General features: G+C 43.9%; 1 protein-coding gene across 1 annotated transcript in view; it reads left to right on the forward strand.

Moving 5' to 3' along the window:
* SLIT3 (slit guidance ligand 3) overlaps nucleotides 1-23,807 on the forward strand; it is a 561,750-nt gene that overhangs the window by 312,478 nt on the left and 225,465 nt on the right. Inside the window, exon 6 of the mRNA XM_063292455.1 lies at nucleotides 14,524-14,595. Within this exon, the coding sequence (XP_063148525.1) occupies nucleotides 14,524-14,595 (72 nt within the window). The remainder of the gene's footprint in view (nucleotides 1-14,523; nucleotides 14,596-23,807) is intronic.

Here is a 23,807-nt window from a genome sequence, read left to right on the forward strand (position 1 = left end):
TCTTCTGCTGATTGCTTTCAGCTGGGCGATCCCCGTTGTATTGCCGCTGATGGCTTGGGTGGCTCCGTGATTCGTTTAGCTATTGTTTGTTAGCCGTTAGTCGTTGTGGGTTGATGGCTACTTAACTTGTGCCCCTTCACTTATTTCCTTGTCATTGTCATGAGTGCCATTGCGCTGATGACTTTAGCTCAACGGCACTCATGACATACTGCCCCCTTTTCGAATAGTGTTCTCCCCCGGTTTTCTTGGTTTTCCCCGTGGAGCTGTCAAAACGCCACATTTTTTTTTTTTTTTTTAAAGTTCCCGCCGGAGTAGTTGTCGCCCCTCCCTTTGCTCCTCCCTCTACCACGTGCCTTCCCAGGGTGTGTCCATGGTGCGCATGCTCGGGTTCTGACCTGGCGTGCGCATGCTCCAACCACACCCTGTTTGTTTGGCTCAGTTCAGCGAGGCGAGAGGCGTGGCTGGTCGGGTGCTGCTCAGCTCCAGGTAGGGCCCTTCTTTTCTTATTTAGAGTGCGTCGCCTTTGTTGTGTCTCCTGGGCGTTGCCCCCAGGTTGCCCTGTTGACTTGCTTGCCACTCCCCCGCGGCCGGGGGGCGGGGGGAGGGTGCTGGCGATCGTTTGTCACCACCCCGTGGGCCCGGGGCGGGGGGAGTGAGTCCCGGGGGGGGGAAGGTCCACCCAAGTCGCGGGCTTGGGGGGGGCCCTTTCCCTTGGGGCACGGGAGGCGGGGGGGGCCTGCGCGGGGGGGGTTGGTTTTGCTGACCTTGATTGCGGTTTGTCGGGGTATGCCCGGTGAAATGCTCTGGTCAGGTCAGGCGCGTTAACGTTGTGCGCCGCCACCCATTCCGGGTGGGGGAAGTGTTTCCACCTGACCAGATAGTGTAGAGTTCCTCGTTGCTTGCGGGAGTCGAGGATGTCCCTGATCTCGAAGTGGTGTTGCCCGTCGATCATTAGCGGTGCGGGCTGTGGCGTGCTTGGGTGCCATCGGGAGGTGGTTGCCGGTTTTAGGAGGCTGGTATGGAACACCGGGTGGAGTCTCCGGAGGTTGTGTGGCAGGTCCAGGCGTATTGCTACCGGGTTCACTATTTGCGTGACTCGGAACGGCCCGATGTACTTAGGCCCCAGTTTTTTCGAGGGTTGGGTTGACTTTAGGAACTTGGTGGAGAGATAGGCCATATCCCCCACCTGGAACGTCGGTTGTTGGCGCCGGTGCTTGTCGGCCTGCTCTTTGTAAGCAGCCTGTGCCTCCTTCAGCGCCGCCGTGATTACTGGCCATGCTTCCGCGATCTTCCGTCCCCAGTCGCTGGCGTCCACCTGTGGTTCCGGGGGTTGAGGTAGCTCCGGTATGGGGACGAAGTCGCGCCCCGAGACTACTTCGAACGGGGTTTTCCCCGTGCTCGTGTGGACGGCGTTGTTGTATGCGACTTCGGCGAACGGGAGCAGTTCAGCCCAGTCGTCTTGGTGGTAGTTCGTATATGATCGTATAAATTGCTCTAAGGTGGCATTAAGAACCTCAGTGGCTCCGTCCGTCTGCGGATGCCAAGCCGTAGATAGGGCCTGTTGGGTCCCCGTCAGCTTCAGGAAGGCCCGCCAGAATTTGGAGGTGAACTGTGTGCCCCTGTCGGTCACCACACGTGCGGGACATCCGTGTAGCCTGTACACGTGGATGAGGAAGAGTTTGGCTAGTTGTTGTGAGGATGGGACCGACGTGCAGGGGATGAAGTGGGCCTGCTTTGAGAAGTAGTCCTTCACCACCCAAATGGCCGTTTTCTTCTGGCTGGGTGGGAGGTCCACTATAAAATCCATAGAGATTTCCTCCCATGGGCGGGAGGGTTCTGCCACCTGTTGCAATAGCCCCGCGGGTTTGCCTGGTGCCCGTTTGGCCCTAGCGCACGTTGGGCAGGACGCCACGTAGGTTTTTACGTCTCGCCTGAGCGTGGGCCACCAGAATTGGCGCCGTGTTAGGTGTAGGGTCTTGAGGAACCCAAAGTGTCCCGCTTGCTTGGCGTCGTGTGACCTATGCAAGATCGCCTGGCGTTGCGAGTCCGGGACGTAGATTCTGCCTTCCCCCCATGCCAGGTCTTGCGCCATCGTTACCTTGTCGGGGTTTGCCAGGAACCAGGGGTCGGTTTTGAGGGCGGCGGCGAGGTCCGTGCGCATTCCCCCTGGTAGTTGCGGTTGGCTTCTTTCCGTCGCCGGTTGTCCCGCCATCGGCTGCGCCGTAGCGTCGAGCTGCCTCCGTGCGCCGCTTCGGGTGGTCACGGCCATTCCCAGTTGCGAGGCGGATAGGACCGTCCCAATGGTGTCTGGGGCGGGCTCTTCGTCTTGGGGCAGCCGGGAGAGGGCGTCGGCCAGGAAGTTCTTCTTGCCCGGCATGAACTTCAGCTGGAAATCAAAGCGGCTGAAGAATTGGGCCCATCGGACCTGTTTTGGGCTAAGGCGTCTGGGCGTTCGTAGGGCCTCGAGGTTCCGGTGGTCCGTCCAGACCTCGAATGGTTGGGTGGCTCCCTCGAGTAGGTGACGCCATGTCTCTAGTGCCGATTTCACCGCGAAGGCTTCTTTCTCCCAGACGTGCCATCGCCTCTCTGTCTCGGAGAACTTCCTTGACAGGTAGGCGCATGGTTTCAGGAGCCCCGTGGAGTCTTTTTGTAGCAGGATGGCTCCCAGGGAGAAGTCTGAGGCGTCGGCTTGGACCACGAACGGCCGTTCTGGGTCCGGGTGTGCGAGGATTGGCTCCGTCGTGAACAGCGCTTTCAGCTTGTCGAATGCGGTCTGGCACGCTGGAGTCCAATTCAGCACTGTGCCTGGGTTCTTGGCGCGTCGGGTATCCCCCACCCCTTTGGTTTTGAGGAGGTCCGTTAAGGGGAGGGCTATCTCAGCGAACCCCCGGGCGAAGGACCTGTAGAAATTCACGAATCCCAGGAAGCTCTGTAGTTGCCGTCTGTTGCGGGGCCGCTCCCAGTTTAGCACCGCTTCGACTTTTGCGGGGTCCATTTCGATGCCATCCCCGGAGATTCGATACCCCAAATAGTCTAGGCGCTCTTTGTGAAACTCGCACTTTGTAGGCTTTGCATAGAGCTGCGCCCTTCTGAGCTTGTCGAGGACTTGCCTGACTAAGGTTACGTGTTCCTCGTGTGTTTTTGTGTAAATGAGGACGTCGTCGATGTAGACCAGGACCCCTTTAAACAGATGTTCATGCAGTACCTCATTGATGAGCTGCATGAACACCCCAGGGGCCCCCGCGAGTCCGAAGGGCAGTACCTTGTACTGGAAGGCGCCTAGGGGGCAGTTAAACGCCGTCTTCCATTCGTCCCCCTCCCTGATTCGGATGCGATAGTACGCCTCGCGAAGGTCCAATTTGGAAAAGACTTTGCCCGTGGAGAGGTGGGCGAGCATGTCCTTTACCAGGGGTAAGGGGTATTTGTTGGACAGGGAAGCCGCGTTTAGGCCCCGGTAGTCGGTGCAGAGCCGTAGGGTCCCGTCTTTCTTCTCCCGGAATAAGACGGGGGCTCCGACCGGTGAGCATGCTGGCTCTATGAATCCCCTGTCTAGGTTTTTATCGATGAACTCCCGGAGGGTTGCCATCTCCTTCGGGGTCATCGAATAGATCTTTGGTCTAGGTAGGGGGACGTCGGGCAGTAGGTCGATCCGGCAATCCGTCTTGCGGTGGGGGGGTAGTTGGTCTGCCTCTGCCTCTCCGAAGACCTCGGAGAAGTCGGCGTATTGTTCTGGTAGGTCTGCTGTGGTAGCGGCGTTGTCTTGTGTGGTCGCCTCCGCTCGTCCTACCGTGGGGTTGCTTTTGCCAGCTGGTGCTGGTGCTCGATACTCGCCGTCGCCGAATGTGAAGGTGCGGGTCGCCCAGTTGATCCGCGGGTTGTTTTTCGCGAGCCATGGCATCCCCAGGACTGCAATGGGCCGTCCGATGGGCGTGACTACGAACGATGTGCGCTCGGTGTGAGTGCCCATTTGCAGGGTGACCGGCTCGGTTTGTAGCGTGGCTGGTTTCCCTCCCGCTGTAGAGCCGTCCAGCTGGTGGAATGCCAGCGGCGTGGGGAGGGGGAAGCAGCGGAGGTCGAGTTTGGCGACTAGGTCGGGGTGGATGAGGTTTTTTGAGCACCCCGAGTCCACTAGTGCCGCGGCCGTGGTGGCTCCGTTGCCGGCAGAGAGTTGGATTGCTGCCATTATTACGGAGCTTTTGTCGTTTCGTTGAGGTGGTCCGCGTTGCTGTCCCACCGCCTGCCTCGCCACGCGTCTCAGAGCAGGCGGGGAGCATTTCCCGCCGGCTGGTCGGGGTCGGTATTGTCCTCTTCCCCCCAGTACGCGTCCCAGCCCTCTTCCGGTGTCGCTGTGGCCACGGTCATTCGGCGGTGAGGGGGCGGCCCCGGGTTGGGTGGTTTGGGGCTAATTTTCGGGGCGGGCTTGGGCGCGCTGGTCGGCGGTCGGTTGGCGAAGCAATCCGCCATCTTGTGCCCTAATTTGCCACACTTCCCGCAGGGCTCCCGGTTGAACCTCTTTTTTGTGTATATGGGGCCGGCCATCCCCCCGTGTGGTGCGGGTACCTTTTTCCCGACATAGTTTGTGTCTTCCGTGGTTGTCATAAGGAAGGTGCGGTGCGCGTGTTCGGCTCTCCCCGCGAGGTGGATCCACCCGTGTAACGTTTCTGGGTCGTCGCGGTAGAGGGCCCATTGGAGAACGTCGCGGTTGAGCCCCCTTTTGAAGATTTCCAGCAGGGTGGTCTCAGACCAGTCGCAGACCTTTCCCGCGAGGGCTTTGAACTCCAGGGCGTAGTCAGGGACCGTGCGTGTGCCCTGTTTAAGTCTCTGGAGTGCGCTTTTCGCCCGTACTTTAGCTAGGGGGTCTTCGAAGTAGTCTTTCATCTCTTTGATGAAAGCAGGGAAGGTGGCGAGGGCGGGGGAGCTGGACTCGTACAGTTGGACGTACCAGTTCGCCGCCCTGTCTTGGAGTTTGATCGCCACGGCGGCGATCTTGTCGGCCTCGGAGTCATAGGAGTGTCCGTGCCTCCCCATGAACTCCCTAGCGTTGGTAATGAAAAACGAGAGTTTTGAGGGGGTCCCATCGAAGAAGATGGGGAAGTCCTTTGGGGCCCGGGCGTTTTGTGCGGCCCCGCCTCTCGCTTCCCGGGGTGTGGTGTCGGCCGCCTGTGCCGTCTGCTGGCTCTCCGCTGGCCCGTGTGGGTTCGGTGCTTCGCTCGAGGTGTGGGCTTGTGCGGGGACGTCGTTGGGTGGCGTGGGGGGCATAAGCGCCTGGAGCATGGTCCGGAGTTCCGTCAGCTGAGCCCGCATGGCCGCGAGTTCAGCTCGTGCCTCCTCGTCCACAGCCCGCGCCGCCGCTGGGGCCGGTTCCGTTGGCGCGTCCTCGGGGGTGGGTTGCCGGTGGGGTTCATCGTCCCTCCGCCGCGGGTCCGCTTCCTCCTCCGTCTGATGGGTGTCTCCGTCGTCCTCCTCCGTGTTGAGCACCGTGGGGCTGTCGCTCCACGCCCGTTGCTGGGGTGCGATGTGGGGCGCGGGGTCCTCCGCTGGTTTCGGAAGTCGTGCTGCTCCCTCCCGCGGTCGGGTTGCCTCCGTCGCCATCTCCCCTTGGGGTTGGAGCTGAGGCTCGGGTCGGGTGGGGTGGGCGTCCATGGCTCCGGGAGTCCGCGGTGCCTCTGGCCTCGGTCGGTCCTCCTCTGTCTCTTGCCGCGCGGCTCGCCCTCCTTGCCCGCGCCGTTCCGGCCTCATCTTGCTGGTCTTCTCGCCGTCTACTCCTCCCACGGCTCGTTGTCGTCCGGTGGGGCTCGGCGAGGCTGAGTTTATGACTCTCAGCTTTATGTCATGCGCTGCCTACCTCTGAATAACGTTCAGACGCTGGTTTGCAAAGCAGGTTCTGGTTTATTTCAGGGTAGGTACAACGTTGGTAGAAAAAAGCTGAGAGTGACAGGAGCGCGCCGGTGCGGGGTTTAAATACCCCGCGCCGGTCAGCGCCCCCTCGCTCTCGGTCACGTCACCCCCCTTTGTCCCATGCGTTGCCCTGCCATTGGTTGAGGGTTTCCGGGATCGCCCATCCTCAGGTTTCCATTCTTCTGCTGATTGCTTTCAGCTGGGCGATCCCCGTTGTATTGCCGCTGATGGCTTGGGTGGCTCCGTGATTCGTTTAGCTATTGTTTGTTAGCCGTTAGTCGTTGTGGGTTGATGGCTACTTAACTTGTGCCCCTTCACTTATTTCCTTGTCATTGTCATGAGTGCCATTGCGCTGATGACTTTAGCTCAACGGCACTCATGACAACTGACTAGTGTCAGCTATCCAATTTTTCACCCTTACCTCAAGAGACCAGGGAATCCAACATCATCTTCCTGGAAAGCAGATATTTTATCACTAAAGCATAACTTTTCCTCTTTCTATCCAACTATAATTGTCTATGTCATTTGATTTTCTTCTCTACCCTTTACCAATGCTCTGCACTAAGGAAACCTGGAAAGGAAAATAAAGAACAGAAAGAAATGAATTTGAAAGAATTTCGTTTTTCCCCCTTCCCTCCCAATCTCGTGTCCCTTATCTTGGCCTTCTACACATACTGGTCCACTTTGGAACCTATTCAGTGGTCAAATAAACTGTTTAACTACTCCAGGATGATGACTCTTGGGTGAATCAATGAGAACATAAGAAAGCAGAGCAAAGGAGAAAACACCCAGAACATCTCCAGCTGTTTGTTATTCAGCTTCAGGTCACTGTCATTGAAGAATGTTAAAATATATCTGCTGTATCAGACCAAGGATCCATTTGGTCCACATTTTCTTCTTCATAGTGTCAAGCTGCTATTAAGAAGAATGGCTAAAGAGAACTGGATGAAAAAACTAATCAGTCTATGGCAGTGATGATGAACATATGATACAGGTGTCAAAGGTGACACACCACGACATTTTGGGTGACACACCAGTGTTCACAAACACCCAACAACAACTCCCCATTTGAGTAACCAAAGAAACTGAATGAATAAAAGGCACTGCAACTCCCCCCACCCACCTATCTCCCTGCCCCCATCTCTTCCCCTTTTGCTGCCCTGCACCATGCCTTGCCAGGCAACAAGCAGCTCCAGAACTGTGTGGCTCTGGGGCCGTTTGCCATGCCCTGGGAAGCTGCAGCTGCCCCAGCCCAGTCCCAGATGCCCTTGCCATCTCCAAGACCCCTGCTGCCCTGCTCTCCACCAGCCCAGCTCACCTTGCCACCTTCTTGCGCAAAGCCGGTTCTTGGAGAAGCCACTTGCAATTTGTGTGAAGGAGCTTGAAGGGGTGTGCTTTGGTATGAAGGGGCGCCTTTGAGTGAAGAGGGAGCAAGACGACTTGCTTCTGCTGGCTTTGCAAAATGTAAAGGATTGTTTCTCTTGTTCAGGGTCTGAGTGTGTGCATGTGTGTGTGTGTGTGACACGCCAGCAGAGTCAAGTTAGGCATTGTCTGGATTTTTGACACACCAAGCTGGTCTATGGTGATCTGTTTAGAAGCAGAGCACGGAGGAAATGTTTTCTGCCTGTTGTCTCTGTTGAAAAAGACCTGAACACAGTTTCCTGCCCTTGAGATACTGCCCTTTTCACTTTTCTCCTGCCTTGCAAAGGGAAAATGGGAAATGCTTCCTGAGGAAATCAGAAAGGAAAATAATAGCATAAATATTCCCTGTCTTCACCCCTCTCTCACCCCATCCATATCTTCATATAAATCAGATCTCTCTCCTTCACATTTCTCTTGGGTGCACTGTACAGGTAGGTAGGAGAAAATGTCTATAGTGATTGTATTTCTTTCCTTAGCCTTCTGAGTCCCCTAGCCCTCATACCCACTGTACCTTTTGTACCTTCTGACTGGATCAACTTGTCTGTCGGTCTCCCTGAAAATCGGGACCATACCCCTCCATTTTTAGGGTTGATGTTCATGACATTTGAAGGGAACCACATTCCACTCCCTAGTCTCTCAGAAAGTGGATTATTTTTATGGCCACTGGTCTCAACATCTAGAGAGCAATGTTAAGGCTTCAGGAGGCTGGTGGAAGGAGTGAGGCAATAGGTTATTAGAAGAAGTTGAGGCAAGCATTCCTACCAGTGGGGAAACAAAGTGCCAGAAACTGTACTATGCTTCAAGAAAAGAAGATAAAATTTTCTGGGCCTTTACATACACTATAAAATAAACTGACACAATTCTTTGACTCCTCCATCATCACAAGAAAGGACAGGTTCAGAGCTGATTCCAGAGTGACACAAAGACCTTACAGAGAAGTGTGCTTAATTCAAAAGAGAAAACTCAAAGAACTCTGGAGTCCTTGGTGCTCTCTGATCCTTGTTTTCATGCAGACCTTTCATTGCCAGACTGGGCAACATCTTCAGTGCGAACAGGGAGAGGGCCTTGTCGCTGTTTATATACCATGGTTTGTCCTGCTTGTGTTGGTGGGGATGTTGTTTTCTCCTTAGGAGTTCTTTGATTGGGCTGTTGTTTGCTGCTTGGTTGATTGACTGAGTTAATAGTTCCTTGATTAGGGTGTACTGTGCTGTTTGATGGTTCATCTGGTGTTAATCCTAGTCTTGATAATTGCATATCTGGGTGTTGCTTGCTGGCGAGGAGGTGTTCTGGTCTTTTGGCTTTTCTACTGTCCCTTTTGAATGGTATGTAAATGTTGCTTACCTCTATGTGTCTGTTGATGGCTGCTTGGTCTGAGTGCCAAGCGTCCAGGAATTCTTTTGGATTTGGCTTGGTTTAGGATGCTGACAGTTTCCCAGTTGAAAGTATGGTTGAGTCTATCCATGTGTTGTGAGATTAAGGACTTTTCATTGTGTCTTCTGACTGCTAGTTGGTGTTCATGGATGCGCTCTGCTAGTCTTTTGCCTGTCTGTCCTACATAGTGGCTGTTACAGTCTTTGCACTGTATGCTGTAAATAACTCCTGTTTTTAATTCTTGGGCTATTGGGTCTTTTGGGTTACTTAATATGTTTTGAAGAGTTTTAGTTGGTTTATGTGCTATGGTGATGCCATGTGGTTATAATAGTCTGTTGGTAGTTTCTGAGATGTTTCTGATGCATAATACTCTTGTGAGTTATATACTGTATGCTCCAACACTACTATTTTCTGTTCTTATAAAATCATGCTTCCTATATCTTTTTTTCCTTTGATGTACAGTAGATTTTTGATCTTCAGCAAAGGATCGTTACTTTGTCATGGTGCTGGAGCTTGAGCACCTCAATGATGCCATGAGCTAAACCGTGAAGGGCCACCCAAGACGGGAAGGTCATGACAGAGAGGTCACGCTAAATGCGATCCCTGGGGAAGGTAATGGCAACCCACCCCAGTATTCTTGCCATGAAAACTAAATGGATCAGTACAACCAGAGATATGTGGGTATACCATCGGAAGATGAGACTCCCAGGTCGGAAGATGGTCAAAATGCTACTGGGGAGGAACAGAGGATGAGTTCAACTAGCCCCAGACGTGATGACGCAGCTAGCTGAAAGCCAAAGGGACGGCTAGTGGCCGACGGTGCTGGTGGTGAACGGTGAATCCGATGTTCTAAGGATCAACACACCATTGGAACCTGGAATGTAAGATCTATGAGCCAGGGCAAATTGGATGTGGTTATTGGTGAGATGTTAAGATTAAAGATAGACATTTTGGGCATCAGTGAACTGAAATGGACTGGAATGGGCCACTTCACATCGGAGGTAAATTCCAGGCAAAAATGGGTATGATCAAAAACAAAGATGGCAAGGACCTAACAGAAGAAGAAGAGATCAAGAAAAGGTGGCAAGAATATACAGAAGACTTGTATAGGAAGGATAGCAATATCAGGGATAGCTTTGACAGTGTGGTCAGTGAGCTAGAGCCAGACATCCTGAAGGGTGAGGTTGAATGGGCCTTAAGAAGCATTGCTAAGAACAAGGCAGTAGGAGATAACGGCATCCCAGCTGAACTGTTCAAAATCTTGCGAGATGATGCTGTCAAGGTAATGCATGCTATATGCCAGCAAATTTGGAAAACACAAGAATGGCCATCAGACTGGAAAAAATCAACTTATATCCCCATACCAAAAAAGGGAAACACTAAAGAATGTTCAAACTATCGAACAGTGGTGCTCATTTCACATGCCAGTAAGGTAATGCTCAAGATCCTGCAAGGTAGACTTCAGCAATTCATGGAGCGAGAATTGCCAGATGTACAAGCTGGGTTTAGAAAAGGCAGAGGAACTAGGGACCAAATTGCCAATATCCGATGGATAATGGAAAAAGCCAGGGAGTTTCATCTATTTCTGTTTTATTGACTATGCTAAAGCCTTTGACTGTGGACCATAACAAATTGTGGCAAGTTCTTAGTAGTATGGGGATACCAAGTCATCTTGTCTGCCTCCTGAAGAATCTGTATAACGACCAAGTAGCAACAGTAAGAACAGACCACGGAACAACGGACTGGTTTAAGATTGGGAAAGGAGTACGGCAGGGCTGTATCCTCTCACCCTACCTATTCAACTTGTACGCAGAACACATCATGCGACATTCTGGGCTTGAGGAATCCAAGGCTGGAGTTAAAATCGCTGGAAGAAACATTAACAATCTCAGATAAGCAGATGATACCACTTTGATGGCTGAAAGCAAAGAGGAACTGAGGAGCCTTATGATGAAGGTGAAAGAAGAAAGTGCAAAAGCTGGCTTGCAGCTAAACCTCAAAAAAACCAAGATTATGGCAACCAGCTTGATTGATAACTGGTAAATAGAGGGAGAAAATGTAGAAGCAGTGAAAGACTTTGTATTTCTAGGTGCGAAGATTACTGCCGATGATGACTGCAGTCAGGAAATCAGAAGACGCTTAATCCTTGGCAGAAGAGCACTGACCAATCTCGATAAAATAGTTAAGAGCAGAGACATCACACTGACAACAAAGGTCTGCATAGTTAAAGCAATGGTGTTCCCCATAGTAACATATGGCTGCGAGAGCTGGACCATAAGGAAGGCTGAGAGAAGGAAGATCGATGCTTTTGAACTGTGGTGTTGGCGGAAAATTCTGAGAGTGCTTTGGACTGCAGGAAGATCAAACCAGTCCATGCTCCAGGAAATAAAGCCAGACTGCTCACTTGAGGGAATGATATTAAAGGCAAAACTGAAATACTTTGGCCACATCATGAGAAGACAGGACACCCTGGAGAAGGTGCTGATGCTAGGGAGAGTGGAAGGCAAAAGGAAGAGGGGCCGACCAAGGGCAAGGTGGATGGATGATATTCTAGAGGTGATGGACTCATCCTTGGGGGAGCTGGGGGTGGTGACAACCGACAGGAAGCTCTGGCGTGGGCTGGTCCATGAAGTCACAAAGAGTCGGAAGCGACTAAACAAATAAACAACAAAAAGATTTTTGATATATGAATATGAACATTTTGTCTATCTTCAAAAATAATATTCTGGATCTATTTGTTGTGAATGGGTGGCATGGCAGGTACAGTATCTGCATATATTTTGGTATGTTACTGTACATTCATACACGTGGACAGTGTAGGAGCAATCTAAACTAGATTTTCCCCTCCTCATTGCAGCAATTTGCTTACTTGCATGGCACCTGCTACACTTCTTACTCTATTCTCCTGATGTTATTTCTCACTGTTTTTTTTCCAGGTTTCTTTTGTGGCAGTGTGGGTTTTCCTTGTGTAACTGTATTATGTATATTCCAGGCTAGTGGTATTATTGTTAATTTGCACTGGAGGGAAAGTAATGCTGTAGAACCAGTTCTGCGACATTTGTCTTCATAGAGGCAGGGAGGGGAAGTGACCCGGAAGATACTTGTGAAATTTTAGGGTCATAAATCCATTTCTTCTCAGTTGATGGTTGGCACAGTTTGCAAGATATATTTGTTTGTTTGTTTGTTTTGGTGCCTTGTTTTCTTTCTATGACTGTTAAGCTATGGAAGTGTGAATAAGCTTATTAATTTAAAAATTGCATTCCCGCAATGCAGAACAGTGCAAACACATAACAGCAAAATGGCACGTGTAGCTACCTGCTTCTTCAAGTTGAAGTACTATGCTTGTAACTTATGGCATTCACTCATGCTAAAATACACATGCTACTTCTACTGCATTACGTACTGATGATCATATTGTAAATATAAAGAGTGCTGTATTATTAAATGTATGAGCACTGAGCAGCAATTGCTTATCAGGAAAACAACAAAAACAGCATGGAAAACAAAAGCAGCTGACATGCAAGTGGCACTAAAGTGTTGAGGTTTTGCTTTTATTTCACAAGCCCTCACATTCTCCTAGATAATTATTAAATTGTGGTTATTGTATGAGGAGGATTGTGAAACCAGGCATGAGTTGTTAAGTGTTTAGCTTTACAAGGCTGAGAAGAGCTATCAGCAAGCTGCAATGCATGGTGAATAGGGGGCCTCAAGTGATGGCAATATTCAAACTGCATTACAAATGTAACTTAAAAATCAAGATTTACTGACTACAGAAAGATATTTAATTAACAGACGATCTGGGCCATATTATTCCCATTGAAGTTGTGATTCTGTATTCCAAAAACTTGAACCACGAAGGGTAGAAAAAAAGAAATGGAAATAATGATTTGACCAGGGATTGAAAGATGTGTTAGCAATTCTACTACCAACAGTGAGGTTTGGGCATCTTTGAAAGCAGTATGAAGGCACTGAATTTATCCCTATAACTACCTTTCCCCCCTATGTTGTTCAGAACTTTCTTCTCCAATGGTTTGACTTGGTCAGAATTCCAAAGTATGTGTAAAAAGTAAGTTTTGGGGGTTCTTCAATGTTTTTGTCTGTCTTTAATGTACAACCAATTAAGAGCCCCCAGTTGTACCTGTAAATTCCAGAAAGGCACGTTGATCTGATTTGAATGAAGTTTAAGCATATTCTATTATTTTTCAAACTTGGTGTCTTTTCATATAAAGCTTAAAACTGTTTAGTAACCTACTTTGGGTTTTTTAGGCTGTATCATGTCTAAACTAGTTTAGATTATTAAAACCGTATTTTTTATCAAATAGTTAATTTTGGCAATAAGATCTATTTTACGTTTGTTTCATAGTCATACCAGGCTTCTTGACTCCAATGTATTGGAAGTATTCCAATGGCACTGTAGTCATATATACTAAGGGTTGAAGTGGGTTTGTTCTTCCTCAGCTGATGCGCGTAGCAGTGCTTTATAGCAGGCGTGCAAAGGGAGCCTTACACACTGATTCTTATATAGCCAAAATGACAGCATCCATACAGAAACCGGCAAAACAATGCACGGAGAGCTTGCATGCTTTGCAGAATCTTGAGCAGGCACACTCTGTGTGCAACAATTTTGTTGCATGTCTGATTATAAAAATGGCATATTAAGCAGTTTTAACTTCAGTAGTACCTGAAGAGTGTAACTGGGAATACATTCATGTTTTTTTTTTCCAGCGGGGTATCAGGTTTTGACTCCACAAATCAGACCACAAAATATGCATAAGCGAATTAAAGAAATAAAATAGCTATAGATTAAACACAATGTTTTAGATATATAGTATTTCTCAATAAGATGATTTTTTTTTAGTATAATAAATTTGACAATTTATGAAAAGTCAGTATAATAATGAATAATTCTGCAATGGACAAGGCAAACTTGTGATCAGAAATGGCTGTGGATGGTCTAAATCTGAGCCCAACCGCTGCTTTCTTTTGTGTATAAAAGAAAGCTTTTCCAGAATACCTGCTCTGATTCTGAAAGGAGTGATTTGAGTGCTCTCCTTTCTTCTGTTATTTGGTGTGGTGCTTGACTTTGGACAGGCCTACTCCGTTATGCCCAAAGTAACTGATCAGCTCCGAGTCTGTATCCTTTGACATTTGATTTGTTGATTAGATCTCTCCTGCTTGTGCTGGTCAGAAATGTGTCAATAGTGAGGCCTTCCAGATGGGGCCAGCAACAATGCAAGCAAGCATCAAACCACCACAGACATTTGATGCTTGGAATAATAAAAAGACTATACAATTAGATTAGCCGAGGCTAATTTGGAATGGGTATATTCCCTGTGCACGCTGAAACCTCCTGGGCAGATAAAGGCTTGAGATTTAGTACTCTTAGGATGGAGAACTACAACTTCCAGTAAAAGGAGAAAAGCAGCATTCTGGGAGGTCACCAGGGGCAGCACGGTGACCTCCAATGATTTACAGGCCTTTAGCTTAATGAAATTGTTTCAGTGACATGACGGTAAAAGCTCATAATGGATTGGATGCCCTAATGTAATGAAATTATTCCCTTCTGCCTTAGAGGGGGGGGGGGAAAGCACAATTAATATTTACTGAGACCTGACAGGCTTCAGTGTGCTGTAGTATGCAGCTCTTTTAGAGAGTCAGTGAGAAGAGACAGAGCAGCGTGGCAGGCTACCAGCAAGCTTTCGCCTGGTGACAAGCAAAGACTGCAGAGGGGTGGAGGGACACCTTGGTGACAGGGAAGCTGAGGACATGGTGCTCCAAGGCAGTGTGGCGACCAGGCAAGCCTTCACCCTTTCCCTTCCTTCCTCCCTGCAGGCAACTGGACAACAATCAGATCAGCTGCATTGAAGATGGAGCTTTCCGAGCCCTGCGTGACTTGGAGATTCTGTGAGTTGACTTTTCTGCTTGTCTGTGGGTGTTCGTGTGCGCATGCACACACAAGCACATGCACACCCATGCATGTTTGTGTGTGCATGCGCTGCAGTGCTTTTATTTTTGTGTTTTGTCTCTGGGTCCTCCTCCCCCGCCCCCACCTTTTGGCTAAAGTGCACAGCCAGCCAACATAAATTTGTCACTTACTGATTTGAGGTTATTGTTAATTAAACCATAAAAGAAGATTTGGGTTCTCACGGTGCTAAAGAGCAGAGATGAAAGCTACACTGCTTTTTATGCTGAACAGATGGGATTTAATGATTCTACAGGACCTGGTGTTTTCTTTACTAACAGCTAGAACCTGTAATTTTAAAGAGCAAAGGATGGCTAACAGGTTTGATTGGCACAATATTGGAGACAGTTTACAGTTGACTTAGGACAGAGCATAATCGCCCGACATAGAGAAAGGCATGAAAGTGCAGCACAATGGCTAGGTGAACATCCTATTGCGAAGACCGTGAGTATACCATATTAGCAACTTCATACCTCTGTTTAAACATCTGTAGCTTAAGTTAGAGGCTTGGTACCCTGAAATAATTCATTTGCAGTCAATCAAATTGTTACCAACCTAAGTTATAAATTACAGCTCCTCTGTTAAAATCTCTTCAATATTTTAATTCAGAAAATATTTTCACAAAGGGAATAAGCATTGTTAAAAAAATGGTAGTGGTGTTTTAGATAGATGGGCTGTTTCAGCAAACATTGTTTGGGCTTGCTACTAACATGTTCCTAACTATTTTTAAAAAGTCAAAAGTGTTTGATAGTTAAAGCTACTGTATGTAATTGGCATAAATTAGAAAATCTTCCTTTTCTGATGTGTTGAGTTAGGATCTCAAACAGTTATGTTCTGAAAATATGTAACTTTATTAGGCATGCCAACAAATGCTCTCAAAACTTTTTTGCCTCTTAAAGCATGCTCTGTTTCAAACAGTGCAGGGAGCAAATGAAGTTGGGCCTTACCAGGGAAAGAGTCATGATGGAAGTTGTAGTTACCTATAGGTGCTGATAGTAAATTTTTGTATCATTGGCTTTCAAGTTGGCTTTGTGTATTGGTCACATTTGAACAAGTAGCCTATTAAAATCTGGAACTGTTTGTGATGAATTTATTCCACTTCCCCTTATCTGAAAGTCATGCCCGTTTCCTTTCTCCTGTCGCCGAATCTGATAGAAGAAAGGAGTAAGTGGGAATAAGTTTTGGAAATAAGGGAGTGCGTATAACATGCTGCTATGTACTGTAAGAAAAAGTCCAGACTTTCTCAAGTTGAGGTTAATCGCTGGTGACAACATAGACACAATCATGCAGTTATGTTGGTAGCAATATGGAAGTGCTTTGCCCTTGCCGCCTTCTGGTGGGCTGTCCTTCCCAGTGCTCTGGTGGTTTCCCCTTGCAGTGCAAACTAGGCCTGACTCTACTAATCTTCTGAGTCTAGACAAGGCCAGCCAAGTGCTGCCACCTGCTGACAACCTGAATTTGAATTAAGGACATGTTGATTTATGTATGCACTGTATATATGTACGCATGTATGTATTTATTAGGTGGAGGGCACGGCACAACTTTTAACAAAACCAATTCATCGTGTTGTATCTCCCCAAAGTGCCGTGCTTTAATCCTTTGGTAGTTAATATTGGCAAAGTAGTCATTGGAAAATTAGCATTTGCATTTCATTAAGAAATTAACCTCTTCTTGAAAGGTCTGTCCAGCTCTAGTGCTTTATTTTTATTTATTTATTTATTTAGGCTATTTAATTAGGAATTTTTTTGTTTTGCATTGCAAGATATTGAGTATCAAAGTGTATTTGATTACCGGCAACATTTTGAATTCTCTTTGACATCCAGTAGTCTTTCCATTAAATCATTTCAGCTTTTTTAGTGTATGAAAACTTACTAAACATATACTATTTGATTTTGGCTTTTGAAGTACATAAAGTCTTTTGGGAATATGTTTATGTATGAATATGTCCATGTGTATGTCTGTGTGTGTGCGTGCGTGCGTGCGGGTATATATATATATCCACACACACATATAAAATGAATACCATTAAATAAACATCAGTTTTATAAGATAAGATTTGCATGCTGCATTGATTTACATTGCAAAACTTCATAAAGAGAAGTTTATAAATGCACATGGAATATCACTCATTGGTCTTAAAATAGGCAAAAAGAAAAAAGAAAAAAATAGAACACTTGATGATGGTCACAAATGAACTTTTACTGCATGTTTGTGTGTGTGTGTGTGTGTGTGTGTGTGTGTGTATGTATGTATATAAACATTTTGCAGCCTGATTTCTGCTTAAATAATAAAAGTCTGAATTACTTGCACTTAAACTTTCTGGGAAAATGTTCAAAATATGGATTTTGTACTCACTAACCATTTTCTACATTCAAGTGATAGTTCTACGTTCATGTGATAGATGTCCATTGTTATCAGTGATCAGAAAACTATGGAAGCCTATTGTCAAACTCGGAATAATTCGCATAGCAACTTTGTGTAAGATAGATCGCCTTCCTATAATTTGAGTTATAAGACTTTCCTTTTATCAAATTGATACTCATAATACCAATGAAGCAGTTTCCTTCCAATATTTAGGATTTATAGAAAAAAATATTATCATAGTTCGCATCATTCATTTATAGTTGACAAACATCAATTTTTTTAATTAATAAAGAATCTGTATATGGATTTCCAATTTTTTTCAGTGAGCATGTTTGTTATTTGCCATTATCAGGCATGTTTGATCCAGGGAAAAAGAACTGGACTAAAATTAAGTAGCTCTCTGAACAGTGTTTCAGACTTTCTCTTATTCATTAACCTTGTTCTCATAAATGAATTGGATTCAGATTTGTTGTCTCTACTTCATATGTTAGATAATTCTGGTTTATATTATTACTGTTGTGCCTTCTGGAATTAGCAAGTTCACTTTATATAGGAAATAAGCTCATTAACATTCCAAGAAATGGAATTGGACTGAAATCATGTTTAATGTTATTAGGATTATTTTATGCAAACTATTTTGGGGGGAGGTGAAGAAGTGGGACATGCAGATGTCAGTAGTCAGTAGTCCCAAAGGTAAGGAAATAGTTTAAATCTTGCATATTTTAAATTTATTTTTTTTTATTTTAAAAATGTTAATTTAAAAAAAAAAAATATTCAGGACACAGGTGCATGTGTATAGAAGGACAATAAGCAGCAGCCCCTTCTGCTTTGCTATACTGCTATGGTGGGAATCTGCTACTGTCTAGAACATAGTCTTTACCCAGAATATGTAAGGCAGGTGGCTGCTGGAAAGGGGGTGGGGGTGGGGGAATATCTCCTGTAACCAAGTAAGAATCTAGCTATTTGTGTTTGTCTATGTCTTTGTACACTCAAGCGCACACATCACAAGGCATTCCTTTTGTTTATTAAACCCTTTTGAACTCTAGTTATTAGGAGTCCAGTTGTAATCTATAAAATGTGTATAATTAGCTCAGCATCTATCAGTTAGGGATAATTACATAATGGTGGTATTCCACGGACTGCCTTCATCAAAATCAGGGATAAGATAACACATTTGAAATAAAATATAGAGAATTGGCAGTTTCATGGCATTATAGCTTTTCAGTCCCAGATAATGCGTTAATAAGATTTCCCTTGATCCTTTCCTGTGAAATTAAATTTAAGAATGAGCAATTATTATATGTTAAAAGCCATTCCTTTATTTAGGAAGGAAAATATGATTTTGTCCTTTGTTTGAATTGGCTTGTATTTTAGGTAGCATCTTATAAAAGCATCATATTTATAAATACCAGTACATTTTGTTACCATTATGAAAATCCATAGGGACATATGCATTTTTCTGTTCCCATGAATAGCATGTTTTATACTTTAGGTCCTGCATGTGAAATTTGGTTGATAGGCATGAAGTATCCCCTACTCTAAAATTAAAATTAAGAAATGAAATGACTTGGCATTATAGATGGTAATATATTTCCTCTGCTTGTTCCTCTTTAAGAAGTACCACTTCTCATTTTGTGACCTTTGACATTCATTAGTAGAAATAGTACTTGCACAGCAACCTTTCAAATTACTTTTGCACCTGTAAAATGAATTGTCAGGCATAATATACGTTACTTCTATTTGTTAATTAAAAATATTTTCTTTATTACCAAGAACAGGGCCTTAAATTATTTTACTTAACAACCTGTTGTTTTGTGAGTTATGTATTTATTTGTATCTAATTAGATGCAGTGTTTAAAATCATGACATAATTCTAAATAAATGAGGTGTCATTGCTTAATGAATATCAGTGAATGGCAAAAGGATGTGATTTGTTGTTCTATTTTGCCAACAAATATCATCAGTTTAGGCAATTAGAATTAAATGTGGATTGTGTGAGTTGCATTCATAACTGTCACTATGTAAGCAGAATATTTAATGAAGAACTTGTTCTCTGTTTGTATTAGATTTTAGAGTTTATATAGAATTTATATTGGATACAGAGGTTTTTTTTAAATTCTTTGATTAGATATTAATAATATTTAGCATAAATATAGTGAGGAATATGTACGTTATATGCATATTTGGCATAATTTTCTGTATAGTTAGTTCACTGTATTAAGTGTGGTATATTGAATTTTCACCTTGTTCAGGTGAAAATGAATTACAGCAGCAGCTGTGATTTGTTTCATTTAAAATCAGAACAAATGAAGAACAATCAAATTCCCTCTTCTTCCACTCTATTTTTCGCTTGGAAGCAGATAGAACTCACACCTGCTTTTGGCAGATTATTTTGAAGACATGTTCCAAGAGATTTGTGGGGAGATGGCTAGTTCCTTTTTTCTTTACCTCACTAACAGTCTGGAGATGTTCCAAGAGAAAGCAGCATCAACATACCCACTAATTTTCCTTATCAGTCTCTGTCCTATTGTAGATCATTGTAGTAAAGGAGTAATGTGTTGGAAAAACATCCAGCTAGCAGCTTCAATTTCCTTTTTCAGAATCAGATTAGACATATGAGAAACCACAGTAAAGTCAGAAGATCAGTTCAGAAGAAAAGTGCTCTAAATATACATAGAAACCTGATGTAAAAGTGCCCACATACTTATAAATATCCAGGAACTCTGTCTTATCATATTTAGTAAGATCCAGTTTTGTCCAGGCTATAGAAATCCTTTCCTGACTATTGCACATGCTAGAAATATAACAGCAAAAGAGCAGAGGCCAGATATTATCAAGGTGATAGATTTTATATTGTCTACTGGCAATGACAAAATATGAGAGGCTAGCTTAATTTAGACTGCATTAATGTATCTGAAAAATCCCTGAAGGCCCGAATGGTAGTTGCTTCCCACCCCCACCCCCAAAAGAGTATCCATAACTTTCTTAATTAGTAGATTTATTTTATTTTATTTATTTTCTATCCTGCCTTTATTATATTTATAAATAACTCAAGGCGGCGAAATAACCTAATATTCCTTCCTCCTTTTTTCCCTATAACAACAAACCCTGTTGGGCTTATTACGTTATTTTAGTATGCTATGTGTCTTTCAAAATTATATTGATGAGCCTTTTGATAAAACTCTGGTACCAATACACAACTCAGCAAGCAGTGAGAATTTAGATTCCTTAGCATAGACGGACAGACAGAAAGCTAGCTAAACAGATGAAGTACGCTATTCATAGAACCATAGAGTTGGAATGGGCTATTTAGGCCTTGCAATCCAACCCCTGCCCAGCTGCTTAGGCACATGTAGTGAAGAAATTTCACCACCGTCAGGGTAATTGTTCTACTCTCAAACTCTGCTTATTATTAGGACATTTTCTCTAGCATTTAACTGGAATCAGCCTTCCTGTAATTTTAATCCATTATTCTATGTCCTGTATTGTGGAATGACAGAGAATAGGTCTTGACCTTCTATATGGCATCCTGTCGGGTATTCGAAAGGTTTTGTCATATCCTACCCCAAGTATCTTTCCTGGAGACCAGATATACCTATCTTTTTCATTTTCTCTTGATTTCTAGTCTAAGACTTTTAAAAAGAGATTGAACGAGTTGGGTAAATTCATGTGATGATTCATACGTCAAATTCCATCTTCTATGGAACAAATTATAGTATTTTCTATTTTTTTTGCTTTAAAATTCTTTGGAATTACTTTGATATTTTATGTAAAGTGCCTCAAATTATTAGGAATTAACTCTAGTTTTTACAGTATCTGATCTATAGAATGTTTTCCTCTACTTCCTTAAATTGTCATTGCAACATGTGGGAATCAAATACCCTCAATGGGAAACATAACAGTTTTACTGATTGTGATCACAATGTCTTTATATATAGTGAGTTTTAGATATGACTATTCTAGTTACTGAACATTAATCATTCATTAAAAAAATATAGATTATATTCAAGAATCAATATAGGCAAAGACCAGCTCATTTTAATGCATGAAAAACATCTAGATATTTCAATTGTTAAAATATAATAATGTATTAAGTAATTGAATTTGCAGACCTTAGTGAGGTAGTCTGCTTCTTCTGAACTAATGGTTGGACCCTCAATCAGCAGTCATCATTAAGGAAAAAAAAAACTTGGGGCATGGACACATTTCTAGAAATGGCTAGTGATTTCTATGATCGTATTCATTGTCTGGATATCTTGTACTAATTTATGTCATAGAATACTAACTTCTGTAGGTTGCCTAGTGCTTATTTTATATTTTGCCCTGCAACTTTTTTTTGTAGTAAGCATTTAATATTATTTTATTCAGGCTTAAATATCTGGATCATTTGTTTGCCTTCAAAAAGTAATTGGGATGTAAATAAATAAAATATATAGCTTCAGTATTTAAGGAAATAGAAACAAGGCTATAATGGAAGACCTTCCATAGAGGAAATTTTCCTACCATGTCTTAGAGTTCCCAACTAGAAGTATTTCTGCCTTCTAGTCTCTTAGGACGTGCAAGGCGTTATTCACCAGGCCTGCTTCTCATCGTTTTTGGTAAAGTACTTGCATCAATCAGTTTCATATTTGCATTTGGCCATGCAGTAGTGCATGAACTGCCGCAATGCGGTCCCTATGACACCATCTTTGAAGACCACTCAGCTTCTGCCAAACCAAAATGAGTTTGCCAGCCTGCTGGGCGGGGTTAGAGAAGGGGAGCTTATTTTATCTCTTCACCAACTGCGGAGACTGCCTATTTGTGTCTTGGTGTAATTCAGGTGGGTTGGTGTTATCTTAAGATCCATCTCTTGCCACCTCTCCTGCATTGGCATTGCAAGCACTCAGGTGAGGCACTTAGCACTTTTAGATTTGAGTTTATGGGACAGACTGCCTTTAGTAATTTTGTATCCATTATGAATGAGTGAATGCTAAAGACAAACCAGCTATATTTATCAAATTCATGACAAATCATATTTAGCTTATTTTCATTATTTTTGGAGAATTAATAGAGAGGGAACAGTACTGTTAAATTAACTCTAATTTATTTATGCTTTTCTCTACATCTTTTTTGGGGGGACGTAATACAAATGGAACACAGTAAGTATTCAGTATCTATATTTCCGTTTTTCAGTTTTGTGATATATTATTTAGTAGTTAAAAATGTAGACTAACAATTGCCAGATAAAGATCTGGAAAAGTTATTTCTTCTACCAAAGTTGAAAACTTAAGGCAAAGTAAATTTAAAAACTGCATTTTTCAAAATGAACGAAACTACATTTTGACCTTAACATTGTTTTCTAGATATTAATAGATTTAGAAATCTATTATGGAAATATTGCTCTTAAGTGGGTCAAACCCAAAGTAACCTGCTATAGATAAGGTTGACTGTGTGAGGTTCCATGTTCAGATGCCATGCTGAGCTCAACTAATTTGAGTGGGTCAGTTTTTGCAACAAGCTTTATGGTATTTTGTTCTGGAGGTACAAAACAATCTTTTACATTTACTGGAAGTATGGTAAAATAATTGGGACTATTGTAAAATAATTTTTCTTTCTTTAAATGAATAACTTTTTGAGACTATCAATAGTAATATGAAGAATTTTGAGACTATAAATACATTTGAGTTAACGCCTTTAATATTTGGAATATTGTAACTACCATTAGTTAGCAACTAGAGAAGTCTGTGTGCGTTAAGATCATGGCAGTTTGATCTTAAAAAAAATATTTTTCAATACAAAGTGTTGTTTCAAATTTTAAAATCGTTGGCATTTTAACAGAGGCTCACTAGATGCATGTCCATTCTTTACCCCCTTACTCTGAACCTGAAAGCATTTTCAGATGCTGAGGTATGATTTATGTTCACTCTTCCATCCTTATTAGATTAATACCTTAACAAATGGCAAGGATTTGGAGAAGTAACCTTCATTTCTAACATGTTTGGTTATGGTGGTAAAGAGGTAGATTATTTCCATTCTTTGGGAGAATAAATGAGAGCTGGTCTCCTGACATCTTGCATCTCTTCTCTGGAGTTGACCTCTTCTGGTAGTTGTAACAAGAAAAAGAAATGATTGAAAGGTATTTTCCCTGTCTTCATGTTCTACTAGAACAGCTACTACACATGTTTTAGAACTTCATTCTTTGCCATTCAAGACCCCTAGTGGTCATATTCAGGTTCAAGAGATAATATCAGGAGTAGGTTATATGCCGCAATGCGGCACTTGATTAGGACAGTAGCTGGAACAATGCCAGCCTTGGAAGGGGATTAATATTTTCAGTGCTGTGGTCAGAATAGCTCTGAACAGGTCTTCAAACCACTTTTGTTTTCTTTTGCCAGATGTGAACAGGAACCAATTCCTTTCTGCAACTTTCCATCAGCAATGTACAAAATTAGACTAATGATTTAGTAGAGGTAAAGCTGGTATACTGAAAAGATCTTTTATGAATGTTTTGATATGTCTATCAATATAAAATGTACATTTTAACAGCCTGCATATCAGCTAATATATTTTGTGTAGCTCATTCAGTTGGGTTTCCTGACCCAATGACTTTTTATTTAATTTTATTAAAGGTTTGCCCAGTCTGATTCCCAGCAACTCTGGGCAGTATCCATGCATTGCCCTCCATTTTTATTATTTTAAGAGATGTAAGAGGTAAGTATACTTTGACAGCTTACTCCAGCAGGAGATAGTTTGCTTTCTTCTTCTGTGAATTACTTCATCTTAATTTAAAATAATTTAAATTCTGTAGTCT

The sequence above is a fragment of the Candoia aspera genome, chromosome 2, assembly GCF_035149785.1.
Source record: "Candoia aspera isolate rCanAsp1 chromosome 2, rCanAsp1.hap2, whole genome shotgun sequence".
Lineage (NCBI taxonomy): Eukaryota > Metazoa > Chordata > Lepidosauria > Squamata > Boidae > Candoia > Candoia aspera.